Source organism: Phoca vitulina, unplaced genomic scaffold (genome assembly GCF_004348235.1).
Source record: "Phoca vitulina isolate PV1807 unplaced genomic scaffold, GSC_HSeal_1.0 scaffold23, whole genome shotgun sequence".
Lineage (NCBI taxonomy): Eukaryota > Metazoa > Chordata > Mammalia > Carnivora > Phocidae > Phoca > Phoca vitulina.
Genome location: NW_022589726.1, coordinates 19,606,432 through 19,623,252, shown reverse-complemented (window position 1 = coordinate 19,623,252; position 16,821 = coordinate 19,606,432). Strand labels below are relative to the sequence as shown.

General features: G+C 51.8%; 1 protein-coding gene across 1 annotated transcript in view; it reads right to left on the bottom strand.

The window, feature by feature from the left end:
- The window catches only part of GALNT6 (polypeptide N-acetylgalactosaminyltransferase 6), a 33,135-nt gene extending 17,175 nt beyond the window's left edge, over positions 1–15,960 (bottom strand). The window contains exons 1-5 of the mRNA XM_032421058.1: positions 15,872–15,960; positions 9,011–9,133; positions 7,836–7,897; positions 4,468–5,061; positions 2,501–2,673 (exon numbers count right to left, since the gene is read on the bottom strand). Coding sequence (XP_032276949.1) covers positions 2,501–2,673; positions 4,468–4,958 — 664 coding nt within the window. The 5' untranslated portion in view covers positions 4,959–5,061; positions 7,836–7,897; positions 9,011–9,133; positions 15,872–15,960. The remainder of the gene's footprint in view (positions 1–2,500; positions 2,674–4,467; positions 5,062–7,835; positions 7,898–9,010; positions 9,134–15,871) is intronic.
- Positions 15,961–16,821: the final 861 nt, after the last annotated feature.

Below are 16,821 nucleotides of genomic sequence, written 5' to 3'. Positions count from 1 at the left end.
CAGAGTAGCCCTTCCTGGCTACCTTGGTTACAAGAGCTCCCTGAATATTCACTAGCCCATCATCCTGCATTCTTTTTCTTTTTCCTCTAATTTAATTTCTTCAGAGTACTTACTATCTGAAATTATTTATTTTCTGTCTTTCTCATTAAAAAAGTTAGCTCTAAGAAGATAGAGACCTTGCCTAGCCTGTTCACTGCTGTAGCCCCATGGGCCCGCACAGGGTGTGGTGCCCGGTAGGTAACTAAAAAAAAATACTTATTAAGCAAATCAGTGAACGCCTGCCTTTGTTTACTCTTCTCTTGTGGGCTGTCCCACTCTTCCTTGGCTTCTGAAAAGGCTAGAAAAGAACAACAGAAAAGCCCTTCTTGTAGGCAGGATTTCCTCACTCATTTTTCCTGTTTTGTTTGTTTTTATTCTGTTTTCATGCCCATCTGTGTTCTATTCAGCCTTGAATCTAACTGCAACTGGGAAATTTTTCTTGATTAATCCATTTGGAAGGATAAAAGGAGAAATAAACAAGTATGACACCCTTTGGGAGTGTTCCACGATTCACTGGTCCAGATAGAACACATGGACACAGGGCCGAATTTTCAAACCTAAATCAAGATTCACTGTTGGCCACGTTCCATTTCCAGGTGTAAGGAGGAGACTGGCAGATGAAATTAACACAATTTCTCGATGGGCAGAAACAGAAGGAAACAGCGAAATGGAAACTTCCCCGGAAAATCCAGGACCCAGAGTTATTATCGAGAGGACTTCTTACATTATAAAACACGTATATAGGTAAAGCAACTTTACCTGTTGAAATACACACTGGAAGTTGTAATTCGACTAAAATCAGAGGCTTTGAACAATTCCCAACTTGCATTACTTAGGAGTTTAGGAGGCCACGAGAGGACCTGCCACTCTGATTCTGAGCAGCATGGGGAAATAGAAGTGGGGGAAATCTTGAGCTAATCCAAAGTGCTCCTCAAATGTCTCCTCCCCCAGGTTTCACAATGTGTTTCCCGCCTCAGGGCCGCCCTTCCTTCTCTTCACCTCCCTCCCTTCCTCTAGCACGCCCCCTCCTCTCCGCCACTGGTCACCATGACCTGCTCACTCCTCTCTCCCTGACGAACCTGCTCACTGAGGGTCCTGTTCACTTCCTGACACTCTGGGTTCTAGGTGTGTCTGCTTTCCTCCCATCCATTCCACAAATCCCCATAGGAGGGCGGCCTAGGTTCCCTCCCCCTTCAGGCTCCCCGAGGGGCAGGGCAGGGCTTTCAATACAGGGATGCCCTGTTGGGGGCACAGTGGACCGATGGGCCTCGAGGGCCTGTTTCGAGAAGCTTGTAGAGTGTGCCAGACCAGGAGTGGACCTGGCTGCTGAATGGGCCACGCAGGAATGAAATCGGTGCCTGGGCTTCGGATTCCAAAGTGGGAAAGAAAAAAGTTCCCCAGCTTGGCACGAGGCCTCTTCCCACCCAGGCCAGTAACAAATGTCTACATATACTCATGGTCCTACCTCTGCTCCCGGGCGGCAGGAGGGGATGGCAGAAGAGCATGGACACACACAGCCCCTTTTTGTGTGTGCGTAACGAGAGCCAGTTAATCTGATCAAACGGTCAAATGTGGGAAATCTTATCCTGCTGTGGACCGTGGCGATTTCTGACCATGGATCTGAGTTTTTTCCTTTTCCCTGCAGAACTGAACACTGCTGAAAGCATCTCTAGGGTCCGAAAGCCCTCGAGGTGGGGTTGTTTATCGTAGGGTCCACGAATTCCCTGGAATTACATGCATCGGTCCCACGGCCCCTGTCCCCATTCTGGCCCATCATCCCACTCTCAGGTGACTCTAAGAACTTCCTCTCCGGAGTTGGAGTCCTCTGCCTCTCTTCCTGACACCTACCCTCCCCCAAAGCTGCCACCCTTCTAAGACAAGGTCATTCTCCAGCTTAAACACCTTCAGTGACTCTCATTTTTGTCCTAAATAAATACTTTTAGCATGGCACGAATGTCAATTCAACATCTTTTTAGTGTCATTTCCTACACCAAACCTAAGCTTCATCCACATCAAACCTCTCAACTGCTCACAAACACACCTGTGTCTCTAGGACTCTGCTTATGTCATTCTCTCCTCTGGGAACGCCCTTCAGCACCTCTTCTCTCCCCAGACGCGAGTGCTTCAAGGCCCTGCTTCCATCTGGCCTCCACCGTGGGCCACCCTCGGCATACCACGCAGAAATAACGCCTGGCGACGCACCCTCACGGCGCACTGCTCCCGTACAAAGAATAAACTGAAACTAATGCTTATGGAGCTCTTACTCGATGCTAAGTACTCCGTGGTGCATGAATTATCGCCTTTATCCCCCATCTCTGATCCCTTGCCCGGCATGTGAGGGAGTCGACTGCCTTCATTTTTAGAAGAGGAAACTGAGGTTCAGAGAGGTTAAGGATGCTGCCCTCCTTCCCAGAGGACCAGGGGAGACAGCGGCCCCCTGCCCGGCCCCCTCCAGCCTCACCGTCGGTGCTGGCGTCATCCACCAGTATGACCTCCTTCAGCAGGATGGCGGGGGCGGTGTGCAGCACGCTGTACACGGTCCGCAGCAGCGCGGACCAGGCCTCGTTGTGAAACACGATGATGACGCTGGTGGTGGGCAGTGGAGGGCAGCGGCGGAACTTCTGGTCGACACATCTAGAAGGATGGAGGTCCAGATACAGCTCTCCAGGTCCCCGGGAGTTCCAGGGGTGAGAGGGCCCTGTCCACAGGCTGCCATCACCATCCTCTGCTCTCCGTTGCGGTTGGGAGGAGCTGCTCCCTGTTCCTGGCTTACTCTGATCTTCCGCCGACTCTGGGCCTCTGCACAGGTCCTAGCTAAACCCACTGCAAACCCCGTCTGCCCCACGGCTGGCTCGGTGCCCCAGCTGTGATGCGGAGGGCTCCCCTGCCCTCCCTCTGACTTCCCTCGTCTGCTCCCCAGCCTGAGTTCCCAGGGCTGACTCTCTTCCTCAGTAATGTGTGTACTGTAAAAAGTGTAATCCAATCCAGAGGTCCCCGAGGGGAAGTAATAAAGGGCAAATTTGACATCTGAGAAAAGTGACTACAATTTCCGTACTCAAGGAGAGAAAAAGGCTCTTTTCTTTACAATTTACAGTGCTTCTCTAACCCATTTCCTCATTAATTCTCTGTAACCTGATACTACCATCACACACAATTTCCTGTGACCTATTCTGTGTCTTCATCGACTCCAGCTACGCTGGGCATGTGGCCACGCCACCACACTCTTGACACTCTCCCTTGGGTGGGGGTGGGACAGTGTGAATCCTAAACCTCAGGGAATCATGTGGCCTGACAGTCTTTCTATTTTTTCTCTCTCTCTTTTTTTAAGATTTTATTTTACTTACGAGAGAGAGAGAGAAGGAGCAGGGGGAGTGGCAGAGGGAGAGGGAGAAGCAGGCTCCCCGCTGAGCAGAGAGCCCGACGTGGGGCTTGATCCCAGGACCCTGGGATCATGACTTGAGCCAACGGCAGACACTTAACCAACTGAGCCACCCAGGTGCCCCCTGACAGCCTTTCTTATTCCCCCTCTGCTGTCAGAGAGATTTCTATGGATCCGCCAGAAGAGACTCCCCAACTTCCTCCACTGGCTACCCTCCTGCCCTGCACCCCTCCCCGCTGAGGAGCTCCTGATAACTCCGAGTGGCTCCACCTTCTAGGACTTTAATACTTGGTCCAAGTCTGAGGCACCCTAGGGTCACAGCCCTAAGGAATCATGAACTCGAGGAAGGGGGCTGCCTGTGAGAAAAAGCCAGAAAGGGTCTAACTCTTGAGCTGGGAAAGACAAAATCTTTGACTTGAGGACAATGTGAGCACAGCCACGGCAGCCTCGGGGTGAGGTGGCTACAGCTCAGACACACAAGGGCTGGTTCACGGCCCAGGACCGTGAGTATAAACGGCTTCACATGGAGGTTGGAATGAATTCCTGGTCCTGTGGCCCTTCACAGAGGGAAACCAGGAGGCATGGGGATAGTCCTGACCATCTGGGCTGCTGTCTGGAAATGTCCCTTTCTCAACAGCTCAATGGCAGAGTCCCACAGGCTCTCGGGCAGGCCTCCGCGGAGGGCAAGGTCACCGAGTCTGCAGTCTGGAGCTGTCCCTCCCAGTTACCCTCGTGCCAGGTCCTGGTCCCAGGCCCTGAGCTCCTCCTTCTGGGTCCCAGGCCCTGAGCTCCTCCTCCTTCACAACTATAATTTCATAACTGGTCATTTTACTGTCACGGTCTCCCTGGGCCTCTGGCCTGACCATGATACCAACCCCGAGGATAAGGGCACTGGTCAGGAAAAGAAGAGAGGGCTTAGCAGAAATCCTTGGCCATATCACACAACCACCAGTAGCTCTTTACCTGGCCTTTGGCCCATGGCCATGACCACACCAGCCACACCTTTGGCTGAGCCCTGGCCTCACCCCAGGACTCTGGGGGCTACTTACTCAGGGGGTCGGGTGTCCGGCCCCAGGGCCCTCTGCAGGGAGATCCGGTCACTGGCAAAGGCATTGAAGCAGTGCTTCTTATAGCCTTCTTCCTTTTCCTGGGTCTCCAGGCGGGTCCACTTGTCCTTCTGAAACGCTTTCCCATCTGCCCCGGGGCCATTGGGATCCTGGGGTGGCCGTTCCCAGAAGGGCTTCAGCTCAGCTGGGGTGTAGAACCCAGGCAAGCAGGACTGGTTTGTGGAGACAGCTGTCTCCTGGGGCTCTGGAGCCCTGATCTGGAGCTTAGGCATCGAATCTCTAAGGTTGTTCATGGCCCCCAGCATGAGGTCCAGGACGTGATCCTTCTGGCTCACCAACGACTTCAGCCATGGTTTCTCGGTGGCCTGTTCCGAGCTGCTTACATCCCGGTGCAGGACGAAGAGGAAGAGCACGAAGGCCCCGCCCACCATGGCCAGGCGTAGGTGCATGTGGCGTCTGCGGAAGAGCCGCATCCTCGGGAGCCCACGGGGACCCTGGCTGGGTCAGCTCTGAGTGGGGGGCCCAACCCCAGAAATAGCTCGGTAGGGTGTGGTGGCTACACCTGGGGGCCTCAGCCTGAGAAGGGAAGGGATGAGAGAGAGAAATGAGCCAAGGCAGAGGTGTGGAGGGAGCCCGGGGGCTTGGGATTTGAGTCCACGCTCTGCCGCCGAATGGTGACCACACCTAGGCCCAGTCACTTAACTCTTCTGGGCCTAAATTTCCTCTCTCCACAAGATGAGGAAACCAGACTCAGTGTTTCTCTCGTGCTCTAAGACTGTGACACTCATACACCTGGGATGACCAACCGACTGACTGCTGAAACTCTGCATGAAGAGGCTTAATCAACATAACCGCTTTGGGAAACAATGCAGCATTATCAAGCAAAATTTAAAATGTACCCACCCAGGGGTGCCTGGGTGGTGAGGTCAGTTAGGCCTCGGACTCTTGGTTTTGGCTCAGGTTATGATCTCAGGGTCGTGGGATCGAGCCCCATGTCGGGCTCTGCACTCAGTGGGGAGTCTGCTTGGGATTCTCTCTTTCCTGCTCCCTCTGCCCCTCTCCCCACTCTCTCTCTCTCTCAAATAATAAATAAATAAATCTTTTAGAAAAATTTTGAAGAAGAAAAAAATGTACACCCCCTATGACCCTGCAATTCTACTCCCAGTTTTACATCCCAGAGAAACTCCTGTGCCTATGAGCCAGGAGGCACGTAGGGGAAAGTTCCTAGCAGCGCTGACTAAAATGGCCAAAATTAGAAACAATGCCATGTCCACCCACAGAATGAACAAGTGTGAAATATCCGCAGCACAGAGCACTCTAGAGCAGTGACAAAGCATGAGCAACTTCTACAAGCAGCTGCACGGGGCAATCGCGGAGGCCAGACAGTAGGCTGCAGCAAGATACGTACCGGATGAACCCACTTACAGAAAAGTCAAAAACCTGGAAAACTAAACATACTGTTTATGAACACAAAAATGAAGGGGTGGTCAAGCTAGAAAGAAAAATGAAGGGGAGGGATGCCTGGGTGGCTCAGTCATTAAGCATCTGGCTTCGGCTCAGGTGATGACCCCAGGGTCCTGGGATCAAGCCCCACATCAGGCTCCCTGCTCAGCGGGAAGCCTGCTTCTCCCTCTCCCACTCCCCCTGCTTGTGTTCCTGCTCTCGCTATATCTCTCTCTGTCAAATAAATAAATAAAATCTTAAAAAAAAAAAAAAAGAAAAATGAAGGGGAAAAAGACTCTGAAGGAATAATAAAACCAAAATTTCTGGAGAGGGAGGAAAACATATGGGAATAGAGCCCTACAGTGGACTTGAAAGTATTTTTTCTTAAGTGGATGGTGGCTGCTGGGGGAACTGTTATTCTCCACACCCTTACATGTATTTTATAAATATTCTTCTGTATCTTACTCATATTTAATTAAAAAAACAAAACAAACAAACAAACAAAAAACACTTGAGGTTCTATGACAACATCTTCCGGGCAGAAATGGGATTATGTGTTCACTGGCTTCCATCCTCAGGAACTTAGTCACATGGCTCAAAGGATGAGTGTAAAATTTTCTGTGGAGAACTCTGGAAGCATAAGCCTTTTTTTGTTGTAGTTAAAGCATTTATTTATTTACTTGTGTGAGCTAGAGTGCGTGCGTGCACTTACGTGAGCAAGTCAAGGGGGGGGTGACAAAGGGAGAGGGAGAAGCAGGCTCCCTGCTGAGCAAGGAGCCCCATACAGGACTGGATCCCGGGACCCTGGGATCATGACCTGAGCTGAATGCAGACGCTTAACCGACTGAGCCACCCAGGTGCCCCTGGAAGCATAAGGCTTATTGGTTAAATGTTAGATGTTGGTGGCAGGAGACCTGGGTACAAATCCCAGTTTTGCCCCTTCTAGTAACAATAGCACCTACCTGCTAGGGTTGGTTGTTGTAAGGATTAAAGCTCAATGAAATAATTCATGGAAAAAGTTTAGCAGTCTCTGGACATAGTAAGTTCTCAAAAAGTGTTAGTTTCCATTATTAGCATCTGTGTGTGCCTGGAACAAAGCAGTTCATCTCTCTAAGGCTCCATTTCCTCATCTAGAAAGTGGGGGTAACTAATACCTAACGCATAGGGTTGCAGTGAGGATGAAATCAGAGATAATGTACGTAAACTACTCAGCAGAGTGCCGGGCACGTACTAAGCCGTCAATAAATGCTATCAATTATTTCTATTATTATAATTAATAAATCCCTGCTCAGCTTCCCAGCAATTATCCTTGAGTACCTGGTCCTTGGCCAAAGCCACATTCATTACCTGTGGCATGTCTTGTTTAAAAGTAATGCCAGTTGAGCTCCTTAATGCTGTTATTTAAACACACAAGCTCCTTCCTGCCTGTGGAGAGAAGCCTGGTGTCTGGAGTCACTTGGATCTGGGGAATATGAGTCCATCCTGATCTCAAGAGGGAGCAGGGCTAGACAAGTGGTTTTCTTTTATCACAGCGGATTCAGCAGCATCATCAAAAGTCAAATAAAACCAAATCTCTTTGAGCAAGCTTTTTGTATCAGGAGGCGTCTAGGAGACAGGGGAGGAAATGTGTTCATTCGGCCAGCATTGTGAATGCCTGCTACATGTCAGGTACTCTGCCAGACGGCTGTGTGAAGTGGGAGCTTAGGTACTGAATTAAGAATATTCAGGTTAGGACCTGCCCAACGAGGAGACACAAGCCACGCCCACGGCATCAGCAGGTGGTTCCCCCAGCATCTGAGCTCCCACTTTGGGGAAGTGAAACCCATGGGGTCATTCTGACTGAAGGCCCAGTTTCAACACACCCACACAAAGGAAGAAGCAGAGGCACAAGATTTATTATTACTTACGGATCCCAGAAGCGAGGGGGCGCAATGAGCCGGGGCAAGGGCAGTCCTTGGTCCGGGGCCACCTGCAAGCAGGAGACAGAGATAGACAGCTAGCACCTATACTCAAAGGCACTTGGGACAGAGGTCACTAACTTTTCTTGGGCTTAACTCCTAAATGGTTATTTTAAAAGGTGCCCCGCTAAAAGCAAAACGGGAACTTTCGGCAGGTATTCTAAACTCAAGTCCTTATCTAAACGTCCAGACTCTGCATGTGAGTAGGGTAATCATACTCGGTAAAATGCCGAGGCAGCAACTCAGAAAAACAAAGCTGTCTTTCTCAAAAGTTGTTTTCCTCGTCAAAATGGGGCAGACAGAGATGAGCAAGTCCAGCCTTCAAGGAGCATAGAGTCAACTGGGAAAGTCAGATTTTTTTTTTAATTGAAGTATAGTTGACTGGAGAAGTCAGATTTTAAATGGAGATCACCCAGTGAGACAGGCACCCTTGGTGCCCAGAAAGAGAGGACGCAGGAAACTCAGCAAGTGGGGAAGGGTGATGTCTGTGAAGAGGTCCCGCAGTAGGAGGAGCCTGGACTGAGCGCTAACCCACAGGTAGGAGCTGGCCAGGCAAGGCGAGCACATTTCAGGCAGAGGGAACAGCACAGACTAAGACCTAGAGGCAGGAGATAGCACAGCCAAGCAGAGAACTGCCAGTAGTTCATTATGGGGGGAGCATGAAGACAGACAGGAATAGCTGAGGATGGGCCTGGAGAGATGGCTGCAACTGGGTCATCATGCTAAGGAGTTCGCGCTTGACCTGCGGTATGGGAGCAACAAAAGCTTAGCCTGAGCCCAGCATTACAGGAAAACAGTATGATAGCCGGTGGAAGGCATCTAGGAGATAGATCTGACTGGCAGCTGGATGGCCAATGGAGAGGGGTTTGGGGGGGGGGGGGAGGTGTTCCTGACCCAAGATAGTAGCAGTGTGGATCAGGAGGGAGGACGATGCTAGGAAAACTCCCTTGGGTGATGGGATGGGAGAATCCACCCTATCTGGGACACAGAGGGACAGGGAGCCAGGCCGCATCTGCCCTGATACTTTCTGTCTACCATCCCACTGCAGCAAGAGAGAGCACAGTTAGAAACAAGGACTGGGTAACAGCTTAGTTACCAGCTGCTGCCAAGTTTTTGAGACTCACCTCCTCCAGGAAGGCCTCCCTGATTGATTCACTCAGAATCACCAAGGTCACTCCAATTCTCTCGTCCTGGAATTGCCTCGTGGTCCTTTGCAGTGGGGTTCACCTTTGCTCCTTTTATTTCCCCTGGACAAAGAGATCTAAGGTTAAATTGAGTTCTTCCCAGGCATCTGCTCTTTCAATCCAGCCTGCCTGTCTAAGTCTTGCTCTCTGGAGTCTGCAGTTCCTCAAGGTACTAACCACATCCTGAAATGAAACGAGACACCTGTGATTAGCCAGGGCGGTAAGGGACAAGGTCTCTGTTTGCTCAGCATGTGGGCAATAGGAAAGAGCCTGGCAGAAGGGACACATAATCAGATGGAAGCCAGAAGACTTTGGGATTAAGGATTCCTGGCCTCCGCGTGGGAGATTCCCAGAAGTGTGGTTAGCAAGGGTGGGGAGTCAGCCCTCCACCAGCCTGGTCAAGGAGTAGTCCCTATTGTATGTAGTACTTGGTCAAGTTCAGAGGATCCTCCCCCCCCAGTGTCTTGTATAGCTCCCTCATCTTTGAGCTCCCACACCTGGTAAACATGTCCACTGGTAAACATGTCCATAGCCCCCATCCACTCATTCCCCTCCTGCTACTGCTGAGCATTCATTCCCAACTCTTTTTCCTCCAGCCACCCTTGGGGTTGCCACACATGGAACCATCTTGGTTTCAGTACCAAGATGATGCCAGAAATCCTCTTCTTCCAGGAAGCTTTCCTAGATTGAACAAATGGGACCTGCTCCTCTGGCCTCACTAGCCAGAACACAAGCTTACTTTCTCTCACTGAGGTTTTACCCAGCCCTAGTCTATCAAACCACTGATTACAACCCATTGTAGGGTTGTGGAATAAATCTAAAGTGTTGCAAATCAGCATGAAAACATTTTTTTTTTTAAAGGAACCAGATTTCTTTTTTTTTAAGTTTTATTTATTTATTTGAAAGAGAGAGAGAATATGAGCAGAGTTTGAAGGAAGCCACCCAGGCGTCCCGAAAACATTCTTTAAAAGATCAGAATAGAGGGGTGCCTGGGTGGCTCAGTCGGTTAAGCGTCTGCCTACAGCTCAGGTCATGATCTCAGGGTCCTGGGATCAAGCCCCGCATCAGGCTTCCTGCTCAGTGGGGAGCCTGCTTCTCCCTCTCCCTCTGCCCCTACCCCAGCTCTTGCACGTGCGCGCGTGTGCTCTCTCTCTCTCTTTCTCGCAAATAAATAAATAAATAAAATCTTAAAAAAAAATCAGAATAGAATCAAACAAAAAAGAAAATACCAAAGTGTATCACATGCAATATGGGTAAGTATTGTTTTGTTAAAATTTCGTATCAGTTACTACATATATACATGTAGAACATACCAAAAGTCTTAGCAGTTTTAAGCTTTAATAACTTCAGAAGTGTAAACACTACAGACTTAAGAACATCATTTGAAACTTTTATTAAAATTTCTTTTTCCTGGGGCACCTGGGTGGCTCAGTTGGTTAAGCGACTGCCTTCGGCTCAGGTCATGATCCTGGAGTCCCGGGATCGAGCCCCGCATTGGGCTCCCTGCTCGGTGGGGAGTCTGCTTCTCCCTCTGACCCTCCCCACTCTCATGTGCTCTCTCTCTCATTCTCTCTCTTTCAAATAAATAAATAAAAAATATTTAAAAAATAAAAATAAAAATAAAATTTCTTTTTCTTGATTTTTATGAATTCTGAATAACAAATTTTTATTTTAATGCTTGTCTCCACCCATTAGAGATGATAAACATATCCTGATACAAAATGAAAAGGAAAATTTGTTGTTTAAAATTCATCAAACTCAATAAAGGTGAAAGAAATTTAAATTCCTACATTCTCAAATGATGCTTTTCTGTCAGTTTGTAGAATTCATACCTCTGATGTGAATAAAGTGTCAAAGTGCCCTAAGACTTTTGGGAGACTCATATGGGAGTGGGCACTACGTCTCGTTGTAAAATGTCTTTCTTATTCCGGCCCGGTCACAGAAGGTTGAAGGCCAGTGATGCAATGTAGTCCCTCCTTTTTATATCCTAGCCTCCTCCAAGAAGCCCCTTCAGATCTCCCAGCAGAATTCCTCTCTCCAGCCTCCCGTCCCTTCTGTCTGTGCTTCCACGCTGGCCTCCTCACTGCCCGCCTCAGGTCAGAGGAGTCTGTTCTCTCTTGTCCCTTTGTGAACGCCGGGCCAGAGAGGCAGGTTGTTTTCGCCTTTTCGGTCACTTGCAAAGTCTAGCCCAAGTTTTTCAGGGAGTAGATATTCCATAAACTCTCATTCAAGGAGATGAAGCCCGAGGGGTTAAAGTGACGTGTTCCAAGCTACAAGGGTAAGCGATATTTTGAATGCACTTACAGGAGCAAGCATTTGAGTTCCGTGGTATTCTGTTGTTACACCTCAGCAGGCCGCTTTGGCTGGGTCTGTCTGCGAGTCCAGCGCCCTCCTTTTACAGGAGAGGCCAGAGTGGTTAGGTGACTTCTCTAGTATCACACAGCTGTGGCTCCCAAGAGCAGATGCCAGTCTCCCAAGTCCCAGGCCACTGCTCTGTTCCCATACTCTTCCCTCCATCTTGGAGGTCACCTGGGGGGTGGGGGTGGGTGGTCTGGGGACTGGGTTAGGCTCCTGTGAGCCTGGGGCCAGGCTGTCCCCCCCCCCCCACACCCCCCAGTTGCCCTGCCACTCACCAATCCACTCTTATTCGGGCCCCGCCCCTCCCCCAAATCCTACCTAGGACTACAAATGCTTTAACAATGGCAAAATTGTAAGTCCCAGGCAAAGTTTCAGCTTTGTGACAACCAGAGTCAGCCACCCCAGAACACGCCCTTGCTGGCCAGGTGGCCTTTTTGTAACAAAGTTTCTGTTTATCAGCTAAGCTCCTCACCTCCGGGAGACGTGGCAGCCAGGAAGTAAGCAGTCGACACCACCACGGGGATGTTTGCTCAAGTTACTCAGACTACGGCTCAATTACAGGTTCTTCGAAAAAGTGATGACTGTCACCATTCTCACCGAGGGCGCAGGTGTGTGGAGCTAGACATCATGTTGGGGAGGGGGCAGGTCAATTTCAAGCGACCAGTGTGGGGGGAGAGCACTGAGAGGCCCTTTGGGGCCATTTGATTCTTTCTTGTCACCAGCACTTCTCCATCAAACACAACACCCATTTCACTTCCTCTGTTCTCATGAGTAGCGAATTCTCTCCTGCAAACCCCTCCTCCCACCCTCTGACCCTTTTGATTACAGAATGCTGGGAGGTTTTCACTTTCCCCTTAATTACACCTTCAAGACATTTCAGCTTTTCCTCAAGATTCAAGCGGCAGGACTGTGGCGTATTTTCCCAGAAAGATGCACTCAAAGTTATTTCTGTAGCCAATCTCTCATGTCCCCCGCCCCCCCATCTAGGTTCATTTTATGTTTGCATAACATTTTAAGCCGAAGTTACCCAGCCACGGATATTCCATTGAAAAACTCAACCCAAATTTGCTCACAAGGTATACCTAGAACAATGCTTGGCATGTAGTCGGTGCTCAATAAATGTTTGTTCATTTATTCCAAGTCTGTAAAAAGCACTGAAAATCAAACTAATACGTGACCAAACAAAGTTCAGCAGCTCACGGGTTTTTCACTGGAGGACCTCCAGGCCCGTCGGGTGGGGCAGGGATGTGCAACTGTTCTCGAAGGGAGGCTCAGGAGGCTCGGGAGGCTCGGAGACTGCTGGCTCCTCCGTGTCGGAGTGGGGGAGGGGGAGGGGTGACCCCGAATGGTATTGCTGAAGGCTTGGGCAGGGCCCCAGATTTGAGGAGGGGGTGGTGACGGGGGGGGGGGGGGGCAGAACTGTGGTTTTTCCTTCTCTCCTCACCCCACAGGTTGCTCCCGGCTGTAGGGCGGCTACCCAGGACCACCCACACTCAACTTGCCACACCCTGAGCTCACGCTCTACGCCCCGCCCCCTAAGTTGGCGGGTCTCCTCAATTTCCCCGTCGCTGCCAGTAGCACGGAAATCCTTGAAACAGCCCCTGCCCCGGCCCCACTCCCAGGCACCTACGATAGTTTTCAGTGCCTTCTCAATGTCAGGTTCATTCCACGCCCCTCTCCCAGGTCCTGCTGATTCATTCCCTACCTCCTGGATCCTCCTCTTCCTCTCTTTCAAAACCGTCATCTGAGACTGCATCCTTATCTCCCCACATCTGGAGGATCAGCAGAAGCCGCCTGCCTTGCCTCAGGCCCCTCTCCCTTCCACAATCTGAGCAGCTATATTCTTATTCCTTTAGCGCCAGTTGACGGCAGCCGAACCTGTTTGCTTTCTCCTTCCCGGTCCTTAAATGTCCTCGTCCTCGATCTTCGGCCTCCAGAATGCTTTTCCCGACCAACCCACCTAGCCTTCTCAGCCCCACAGCATCCCACAGCCCTGAGGAATTTGGTCATGCTATTCCATTGCCTTGGTCTGTCTGTCCTTTGTTCTCTGTTATAGGTAGAGCTGAGGGTGAGGGATTGGGTTTCTTCCTTCCTTCAAACCGACCTAGGGCTCAGGACAAGGTTGCACAGGGTACAGGAGAATAACCTGCCCCCATGGGGCTCTCAGGTGCCACAAAAGAGTCTTCTAACAGTCCTTTTTCTCCCCAGACTGAACCCAACCTTGTTCACTGGGCGAGCCTTTTACACAGCACAATTACAGCATTGAGCTCAACACTGAGACAGGCACTGCCCTGCACTTGACCTCTCATTTATTCAAACCCTCACTCTCATTCTCATTGAATGAGAACGGACATTTTGGGCTTTCCCAGAGTGGGACAGAGGGCTGTATGAAGAACCAAGTTCACCCAAGTCTTTGGCACGGCCATTCGCTGGGTCCCTCTGGTACACAGACACCCTCTCTGATCCTCAGCTTCACTTCCAGAGCTGGTGAGGTCTGCGTGAGCCAGAGGAGGCTTAGGGCAATACCACCACCACTTTTGATATCACTACGCATCACAGCAAGTCAAATGACAGTTATCTTTTCCATTTTACACGGAAGGAAACTGAAGCACAGGGAGGAAGCCAGCACAGTGATCAAGGTCACATAGCAAGGAAGTAGCAGAGGCAGAGTTTGCACTCGGTCCCAGGTCTCTCCAAAGCCCACTGTCTTCACCATGACACCACGCTGCCTCTTATTTGGCTGTTGCTTGGAGCTTTGCCAAAGCACTTTCATAGACACCTCATCTGCTCCCCACCCAGGGAGTGTTTATGCGATTTGGCCAAGGTTAGACAGCTAAAGTAGAGACAGAGCTAAGTCGGCTGCCTGGATCCATCATACCCAACTGCCTCCCTGCATTGGGAGGCCCCTGGTCCTAGGGTTAGCTGCCCCTCCTATTCCTGACTTCCGTTTTGGGCAATTGCTACCTGCACTAAGCCTATGGTCCTATGTCCTATCCAGGACACCTGAACTTGGGCTAAGATGTTTCTGATCTCAGAGGGCATTCAACATGCATCAGCACCTCCCCTTCTCAAGTGTGGGTTCTCCACGCTGCTGTGGGTGGGTGTGAGCTGTCCTGCCAACTGCGGACAGTGATGACCAAGGCCGGGGCCATCTCAGGCAGCCTGGGATCCTTCATGGTTCTACTGGCTCCGGACTCCCTCTTCTCTTTGACAGTCCTGCCCTTTCTGTCCTGATGCCCCTGAAAGTAGTTTCTCTTGTTACCTCTGTGTGCCTACATGAATGGCGATGTTGAGGAATAGGAACTTGGGGAGTATCTGCAGTGATACCGGCTTCTGCAGGATAATAGGAACCAAAGTATATTTCAAACCCCTCACCTTACCTTGTACATGAACTTGCCTGTCTCATCCTTTTTACCCTTCCTCTGATGGGGAGGGACAGGGCTCATGTGTTGGGGAGGTGAACAGGGCCTGCGCAGTGCACACACATCTCTGGTAAAACGAGCAGAAGCCCACACATCTCTTTGGTGTGTCTAGAGTTGCTAACCTCATCCAGTGCCTGTAAACTGCATTTGTGGGTCTGGAGGGGCAGCGTTAAAACCCTTCCTGGGGCTGTTGCGCTGGGTGTTAGCCAATAGAGGGGGTCTGTTTTAAGCTTTGCTGACAAACTGAGCCCCCCTTCCCCCATTCACACAGGAGAGCCCTGTCCTACCCTCTGCAGACGTCAGGGTCTGGGATGACTAGCTCTGGGGGCAAGTAACAAACGGTTTCTCCTTTCAGTTAGCCTGGGGCTTGTCGGAACAAGTGACGGGGAAATCGGGAAGTTGGCGACAGTCACAGTCATGAACACCCTGAGACTCCCTTCCCACAATACCACACAGCTCCCACTTCTAAAAGGCCCAAGACACCAGACAGAGGACATCTGAGACCCCACCTCTACTCAGGCGCAACGTGGCACTGGCAGGAGGATATATCTCTGAAAGATTTCCTGTAGCGGGGCACATGGGGTGGCCCAATCTGGGAAGAAGGGGAACAGAAGGGATGCGGGGCCATGGGTGGGTAAAGGGAAAAGGCCGTAGAACCCTGGAGGGACTGCTACAGCTTGTCCCTCTCCCACCCCCACCCCCCTCCAAGTCCCAGAGGTCTGAGCTTTTCATTCATCTTCCAAAGGCGGAGGGGGTGGGGGGGTCCTACCGAGGGAGGAGCTAGAGGCCACCGCGACAGCTTAGGACCAGTCTGGCCCAACCCCTTCATTTCACTACGGGGGGTGGTGAGGAGGAAGTGGAGGAGGAGAAGGTCGGCGGAGGAGGGAGGTGGGGAGCAAGGACCTGGCAGACGCGAGCTCGACCGGGGAGAAGTCCCGAGAAGCGAGAGAGCTCTGCGTTCTAGGCTCGGGGGTTCGGTCGCGGGCGCCTGCGAGGGTCGCCGGCTGCTTCTGCCACTTACCTGTCGCGCCAAGGCAGAGACACAGCCGCTTCGCGGTGCGGCTCGCAGGTTTCCCGACGGGACGTCCTGGAGGGCGGGGCCGGGGCGGGCCCTGCACGGCCACTGGGGCGCGCCCTTCGCGCCCCTCCCCGGCTAGGTGCGGGCGGCCACCCGGCGCGCCCCGGAGCGCTGCTGCGGGCCGCGGAACGCCCGGCTGCGCCTAGGGCCGCCCGGAGGCTGGTGGCCGGGCGGAGGGCGCCCCGCGCCCCCCCGCCATTCTCCGCCCCAGCGCTGCTAGGAGCCCGGCTTCTCCGGCTTCTCCAGATCTCAGCTCACCCGGGGCTGCAGTCTCGGCGGCCAGGCTCTCCGCGCCGAAAGAGATCGGAGCGTCCTGGTCACCCCAAAGACGAGAGGCTTTAAACCGAGCCGCGGGCGGCGCGGAGCAGCGTGTGCAGGGAACCGCGGCGTGCGGCGCATGGGCTCAGAGCGCTCGGAGCCGCGAGGCAGCGGCGCTGGAGGGGAGGAACGCGGCGGGCCGGTGAGAAGCCCCGGGGCTCCGTCCCAGGTTTGCTTCTCATTGGCGGGGTGGTCTTGGGCAAATGACTCCTCCCCTCCATCCAGCGACCAGAGCAGGTAGTAACTGTGAGCCACGGACAATGCTAAGGGCTTCGCCCGCCCGGTCTCAAGTAAACCCCGACCCCAGCAAATACTCCGGTTGTTAGCCAGAGTATACACGGGAGACGGCCGAACACACAGCCTAGAGTGTTGCTTGCTCTAGGTGTGGTTCCCGGACCAGCAGCAGCAGCAGCAGCATCTGATAATTTGTTAGAGACGTAGATTGTTGCCCGCCCCCCCCCCGCGACCTAAATAATATGAAACTCTGGGGATGGGGCCCACCAATGTGCATTTTTAAAAGAACTCCAGGTGATTTTGGTGCTTGCTCAACTTTGAGAACCATTGAACAAGTGGTG